A 7744-nucleotide genomic window follows, 5' to 3' on the forward strand; every position below is an offset into this window, starting at 1 on the left:
TAGCGGTTTGTTCGCCCGTAACAGTGGCGGGAACTGGAGCAAGATGTACCATCTTGCTCAGCCGACACACGAACACCAATATCCGGTGTTGCCGTGTCCGTCGGCGGGAAGCCCAAAGATGAAGTCAAGACTCATCGACCTCCAACAGTCAGCCGGTACGGGCAGGCTCTGTAGTGGAGCCGAAGAGTGCCCTGCGGGTTTGACCCGCTGACATGTTTCGCATGTCTTAACGTACCGAGCGACCCACTTGTACATGTGGGTCCACCAGAAGGACTGAGAGACCGACAGAAAGGTCTTCTCGCGGCCCAAGTGGCCGCTGGAGGGCGCGTCATGCGCCTCCGCGAGGATGTCGAACTTAAGATCCTCGTCGCTGGGTACGACCACCCGTGGAGGATCAGTGGGCTCCACCCGGTAATAGAGGAGGCCCTCCTTCAACTCATATCGGTGGAGCCGTGAGCGCTGTCGCGACGAGAGCCAGTCGGACTTCGCGCTCGTTCCGGCCATCAGGAACTTGACGATAGGCGCGACAGCCTCATCGTCTCGATACGCCATGCGTATCCGATCATATAGATCCGTTGTCACCCGCGTGATGTGGGCCAACTCATAGTCAGGACGCCGAGAGAGAGCGTCCGCAAGCACGTTGAGCTTGCCGGGCTTGTATTCGACGCGGAAGTTGTATTCCGCGAAGAAGGACAGCCACCTCGCCATCCTTTGGGAGTGGTGAGGCAAGTTAGTCGCCGTCCTCAAGGACGCGTGGTCTGTGTAGATCACAAAGGGCCTAGAGCCCAGAAGGTGAACACGGAACTTCACAAGGGCATATTTCATTGCCAGGAGCTCCTTGTCGTGGACAAGGTAGTTCCGCTCGGCGGCTTTGAGCTGCCTGGACTGGAACGAGATGACTCGTTCATGTCCAGCCGTGTCGGCCTACAGCAGTGCACAACCGATGGCATACTCGGAGGCATCGCAGACGACGCTAAACGGCTTCGTCTCGTCCAGCATGGCCATTACAGGGGCATATTGGAGACTGGCCTTGATGATGTCAAATGCATTCTTGTGCCCTTGCTCCCAGCGCCAGTCGGCGTCCTTCTGAAGGAGACCCGACAAGGGCTTAGTGAGGCCCGCGTATCCTGCGCTGTACTTGTGAAGGTAGTTGGCCAAGCCCAACCACTTTCGAAGATCCTTCTGGGATCGGGGCGTCGGCCATGCCGCTATGGCTTTGACCTTGTCTGGGTCAGCCCGAACGCCCACGGTGCTTACGAAGCAACCGAGAACTTTAATCTCTGGTGACGCGAAAACGCTCTTGTTGATGTTGGCGTAGAGCTTGTTCGCTCGCATTACGTCCAACACTCGACGGAGGTGTCCTAGATGCACCTCCATGGCCGTCTTGCTTCCCTCGGCACGGCTATGGACGAATATGTCGTCGAAGTACGTCTGTACGAAGGTACGCAAAGGGCGGAACAACTGCGTCACCAGGCGATTGAACGTCGCCGGGGCGTTAGACAAGCCCTGCGGCATGACGAGCCACTCCCAAAGCATGTCGCTTGGAGTGCTTACCGCGGTGAGCGGGATGTCGCTCTCTCGCATCAGGATTTGGTAGTATCCGTCTACCAAATCCAGCTCACTGTACAGTACGCTCCCGGCCATGTTGTTCAACAACACATCCTTTCGTGGGATTGGTGTTTGGGCCGGCACCGCTGCGTTGTTCAGCTTGTTATAAGCGTGAACCAGACGCCACTTTCCGTTCGGTTTACGAACGCAGAAAGTCGGCGTCGAGTGCGGGGATTTCGACTCCCGCACCATGCCTGCCTTCGCTTTCGCGGCGAAGAAGGCATCAATGACCTCGCACTGTTCGCGCGGGAGAGGCCATTGCCTCGTGACACAATACTTTGTGCCGTACGCCTCGATCCGGTGGGAGTTGGGTCGGTGGGTGTTTGTTCACCACGTCCGCGTACTCCTTCACCAAAGGATACACCGGATCCTTGGGGTTCTTGAGAATCTCAGAGCCCAAGCGCGCCTGACGCTGCTTGTTCATGTCTTCTAGGACGTTCTCGTCCAAGACAGAGGAGGAGTTCAGCTCCTCCTGAGTGGTCTCAGGTCTCATGAGTACCATCTCAGCAATCTCTCCAGCCTTGAGGCTGGTCAGGAAAGACTCAGCCGTCATTTCCTCGAGGTGCAGTATCTCTGCAACCTCTGGCAACGGTTCCAAGTGGACACCAGATGCCTTGACGGGTAAGCCGGTCTAGCCATCGAAGATGTGATAACACTCTTCCACCGGCCTTGTCGGAGGAGCCCGGGACCTGGACTCCGAGTCGCTTGAAGCGACGTCGTTGCCGACGGCGGCTGTGACGGGGAGCTTTGCTGCCCACGTCTAGGGATGTCGTCGCTACGACATCCGAGGCACTCGTGGCCTCGTGTAGTACTGTTGTACCCACACAGGAAGCGTGTTCAACGTCTTCCTCTTCAGTTAAGGTCTGGGCGACCGCGTGTGGCACTGTGTTACCCACATAGGCGTGTTCAACGCCTTCCTCTTCAGTTAAGGTCTGGGCGACCGCGTGCGGCACTGTGTTACCCACACAGGAAGCGTATCCGACGTCTTCCTCTTCTGTTAAGGTCTGGGCGACCGTGAGTGGAACTCTGCTACCCACTCTGAACACGCTGTTTTCAGTGTTCATGACAGCTGCAGCTGTCGGCGGAAATAAGTTACCCGCCTGTGGACCTAAGTTACCCACTTGGCCAGCGCCTCTTCTGGGCGCGGCCACCATCAAAACATCCTCGGAGTCGTCATGTACGTCGACGACTCCCAAGCATCTGCAGGATGCTTTGGTACCCTGACAGCCCTTGCGGGCGCCCCGGGTCCTGACAGAGGTGGTAACATGACTCACCAATGCTCTGTCGGACTGCGCAGGGCGGCTGGCACCGATTGCCTTTCCTCGCCAGTCGATCCAGGGCTCGTGCTTCTCAAGCCAGGGCATGCCCAGGATCATATCATATGAATCCATATCGAGAACAGTGAGCTGTTCGAGGCTTTCAAAGTCTTCAAACTTGACGGCCAGATCCACTTGGACGTTGGGGACAGTGACGACCTTCCCGTCGGCCAGTCGTACTGACACCGTCCCGTTGCCCTTGCTTTCTCTCAAAGCATCGGACAACTTGTTGCTGTTGCACGAGACCGTCTGGCGGCGTGCGAAATTCTTCGACGCCCCAGAATCGATCAAAATTCTAAAGGGACGATCGTATCCCCGTACACATCCGTGTACTACGAGCAACCCGCCGCTGCTCTTCGCCGATTCGAGAGTGCGAAGACTCTCAGGGGCTAAGTCCCCGTGGTACGCGCCACCCGCGCACCCATCACGAAGACTTAGTTCTTCCCCAGTAGGGCGCCCCGCCCCTACTGGTTCCCGGCGTTCCCCTGTCCCCTAGATCCTGGCTTCTGCCAGCAATCCTTGAGGACGGGCTTGGGGAAGGACCGTCTGCGGAGTCTTTCCGCGGGACAGTCGCGCTTGAAGTGGCCCATCTTCCCGCAGCCGAAGCAGCGGATGTCACGCTGTTCGGCGGACCCGAGCTCCATAAGAACTGGTCCGTTGGGACTTGTTCGACCGGGAGCCGACAAGGAGCTCCCAGGCCACGCTGAGGCCGGCGTACGCGCCTGGCGATAGCTGTACTCTTCTTGAAGAGCCACTTAAATCGCCTCTTCAAGGGTGCTTGACTGCACCCGGAACAGCTGAGTGCGTGCGGGGCCCACTCGAAGGCCGTCCATGAACACAGTCATCTTGATGTGTTCGCTGAGTGGGTTTCCCACTAGGGACGCCGTGAGCTCCCGTATCTCTTGCACATACTCGTGCAGTTTGCGCCTTCCTTGTTTACACGCGAGGAAGCGCGAACGCTGGTGGTACTCGTAGTTCGCCGGGAGAAATGCGGCTCGGAGCTGTTCGCACAGCTGAGCCCAGGATGTGAAACATCCAGGGGATGTTGCTTCCCGTGTGTACACCCAACTCTTAGCACGGCCGCTAAGGTTGGAGAGTGCAAAAGCAACACACAGTTGCTCGGTCGAGATCTCCATCGCGAGCTCTACTTCTCGGACCCAGAAGTGAAGGTTCTCGCCTTCCTTCCCTTCATACGGCTTAGCCTTCAGCCGTATTGGCTTCGGGTGAGGCGGATTTGCTTCCGCCGCCGGAGCCTGCAGGTTCTCCCGCACATGCGCGATGAGGCCCTGCTCGTACGCGTCGAATGCATTGACGCGCTCGAGCTGCTCAGCGGGTGTTGACACCACCAGGCTCTGCAGGGCCTCCATCCCGAAGATGCCTGCCATCTTCCGAACCGACTCGAACTGAGAGTCGTTCATATGGGAGAAGTCGCTCCTATCCATGGCAACGAACTTCGGAGAGGTTCAGGTAGTCTACCCGCGGTGGCGTGGATTGACTACAAGTGCTACCAGGTGTGACGGGGTCACACAGCACCTTGCGCTAGAGGAAGTTATCTTCCGAGAGTATACAAACTCTCAGTGAACGGCAGTTCACAGGTCCCCTCTTTAATTAAAGAGAGCGAAGTGACCTAAATAAGGTAGAGTGTAAACTGAGTATATTTATAGGTAGGTTAAGTTTGGTTTTAATACAAACTATTAGTTACCTATAGAAATGCAATGTCATTTAGCCAATGGTTGGCTTTGAACGACCTTGGTACCTTGTACCAAATATCCCGGAGTATGACGTGTCATACTCCTGAAGTGTGAAGTGTCATACTCCTGAAGTGTGAAGTGTCACACTTCATGTAACCAGGGTACACTTAAGGCTACGTACCCTGTTACAGTCCTTAACCCATTCGAACCCACTCTTGAGGCACACCGCCATTTCTCACACGAGATATATTCACTTCATTCAGCTTTTCGATAGCAGTGACACATCGACCAACGTGTCCACCTGTTGGTAGGGCAAAAAATCATATACCCGCGTCGCAGAATCTTAAAGACTCTCGTTGCCAGCAAACCTTTTCATGCCTAACACGAATTCAGGAGGCCCACCGAATATGGCGCAGAATACTCTCTTCACATTCTCTCTCTGCAAAAGACTAGAGTGGAACCGCAAAAAGTAAGGATTTTTCGCAATAATCCTTTCTCCAATTTCTTCTGAAATTTCCGATTAGTCATATTTTAAGAGCTTATTTTCGAGCAGAGGAAGTACCAGATTAGTGGTACCTTGTGTCCTTCGTACCGTCCATCAGTTGCATCACGGCGTTGGCCATGCAGAGACTCTCGCGCGGGCTGTACGCGGCGACAAGGCATCGAGCGTCTTCCTCTGTCTCTGCTCGTCTTATTGCAGCATCAACTGGCCCAAATTCACCGGTATGGTACTCAAATCGTAGGTTATTAAGCGTTGCATCCGCCGTTCAAGAGCCACCAAAACTCGGACGTTTTGCACGCCGTCGAGCCAAGAAACAGCGTGTCTCCACCACACTGGAGCCTCCCCAAGAGCTCTCAAACGATGAACCTTCCGATAAGCAGCAAATGAATAAGGATTTCAAACTCAATGTGCACCGATGCGTCGTCCAGGAGCAGATGCCGCTCGAGGACGTGTTGCCATTGGTACAGAACGAGGTGCGCGCCAAAACGCTTCAGGCGGCAATGGCGCGTCAGTCGGTGGACTCGTTCTACTTCCATTGTGCGCAACAGGCGGAGAAAAAGGGGCTTACGGAGGAGCTACGACGACAAGTGCTGCAATACTTCGACCAGGAGCTCTTTGTCTACGATCAAGAGCTAGAGTCCAAGCCTTTTGTGCTCGGCAAGTCGCTTAATGAAGCTGTGTTTGGCTCAGTGATCAAGTTGCATCTGGCTGGAGGAGACACAGAGGCCGCGTGGATGGCAATTAACAAGTTACGACGAGCTGTGAGAGGACAACAAGAAGTAGGTGAGACGCCCAAGCTCCACTTTCGAACCGTGAGTCCGTTACTTGAGCACGAATGTGAACATGGCCAATTCTTGAGTGCGTACTCGAGATGGCAGCAATTGAAGCAGCACGACGTCGAGTGGACTAGTGCCATGGAGGACGTACTCGCTCAAATGGTTGCTGCATGTGTGAAGAACAATGAGCAGCAGCTGGACGAGTACACTGACAGCGATGCCACTGAGACGCGCTTCCACGCTCAGATGGCATCGCTGCTGCATGATCTGCAGCTTACATGTCGCGAGATATCTCCGTCTAACGCTCAGCGACTCCTTCATGGCTTCCGTGATGCAGGGTACAGAGTGGAGTCCGTACCGAGCGATGCTCGGATGAAACCCAAGTGTCCATGCTGTGGACACGCTCTGAACAAACAAGGCATGTCGGAACAAGAACGTGAGCACATGCTGACTGCACTCGAGTCCCGTCGTAGCAAAATGGCGCCTGGCAAGCTGGTCAAAGAGTTCCTGGACCCTTTCCGAGTCTGGTTGATGCTCCGTCACGAGACATTCCAGCTGCAAACATTGGCTGAAAATCCGAGAAGTAGCAAGCCTCTGCACTATGTGCTGGATGGACCCAACATTGCGTACATTAACCAAAACTTTGAGGCCGGTACCTACCGTTTGGATCACGTCGACTACGTCGCGAGGGAGCTACAAGCTCAGGGACATCTGGTTAGTATTACGATGCCCACGAATTACCTTGCGGACAAGTTCTTGGTGCGTATCCGCAACAAACACTTCCGGGATATGCGTCGTCAAGGCAAATATGCCACACGAGAACGTACGCCTGAGGAGAAGGCCATTGTGGCGCGCTGGAAAGAGGAGGATATGATCTTTAGCTGCCGCACCGACTTCTTATCGGACGACCTGTTTTGGCTCTACGCGAGCGTGTTATTGGGTCGTGAAGGCCGCGTAGTTACGAATGATCAAGGTCGCGATCATGTGATCGCTCTCCTGAATGGCTACAACAGTACCAGTGCTCAAACTCGACCTCAAAAGAACGGCAAGAAGAGCGCTGCTGCCGCCCAAGCAGAATTTGAACAGACAGGTGCCCCCTCTATCTCAATGGACCTCATCGCGCGGTGGAAAGACATGACGACGGTGAATATCGAGATCAAACACGAAGAAGCCGCGACCAACGCTGCCGTGGCTGGAGACTGGACCAAGCTGATTCCGATCGAGTACATCAAATTGCGCCACCCGCAGCCGTTCTCGCGCGTACCGCAGGTGACAGCACCGCAGCATTTCCACTTTCCACTTGCAGAACTAGCAAATAAAAACGAACATCCGAATCAAGTGCAGAGCCAACGCAAACGTACGCGATGGCTCTGTGTGCATCGAAATGACAGCACCTAGAAATCATAGACCCACAACCATAACAATGACATTGCATTTCAATGGATGGGACGATAGATTGTCGGCTAAAGAAAATATTGCTTGCTACTCGGGGCTTGGCTTGATAGTTTTTTTTAAGCGTAGACGCACTTGCCGTTGTCGCACTTGAAGCCAGGGTCGCAGGCGTCGATAAAGAGGCTGGTGGCAGGGTTGAAGCACTGGCCGCCAGTCGGGACACGGCAGGCGTACTCGCCACGAGGGCAGTACTGGCCTGAGGGACAGGCCTGGTAGCAAACACCACCATCGGGGCTCTGTTCGACGGTGTGCACACGAAGGTGGACGGTGGCCTGGTCCTCGGCGGTCGTCGACTAGAACAGGCACGCAGTGGCGGCAAGGACGGTAGTAAACACGGTTGAGAACTTCATGATGTTGAGCTGAGGAGAGGAAGGAGGCTTCGGGGTTGGGAGGTGAATC

General features: G+C 55.0%; 1 protein-coding gene across 1 annotated transcript; it reads left to right on the forward strand.

Annotated features, from left to right (window-relative positions):
• Window positions 1-5551: 5551 nt before the first annotated feature.
• Window positions 5552-7291, forward strand: PITG_07571 (uncharacterized protein; the record flags this gene model as incomplete). Its single annotated transcript, XM_002904509.1, has 2 exons — window positions 5552-6877; window positions 6980-7291. 2 exons carry the CDS (start codon window positions 5552-5554, stop codon window positions 7289-7291), a joined length of 1638 nt encoding a protein of 545 aa, XP_002904555.1.
• Window positions 7292-7744: the final 453 nt, after the last annotated feature.

This window comes from Phytophthora infestans, genomic scaffold (genome assembly GCF_000142945.1).
Source record: "Phytophthora infestans T30-4 supercont1.11 genomic scaffold, whole genome shotgun sequence".
Taxonomy (NCBI): domain Eukaryota; phylum Oomycota; class Peronosporomycetes; order Peronosporales; family Peronosporaceae; genus Phytophthora; species Phytophthora infestans.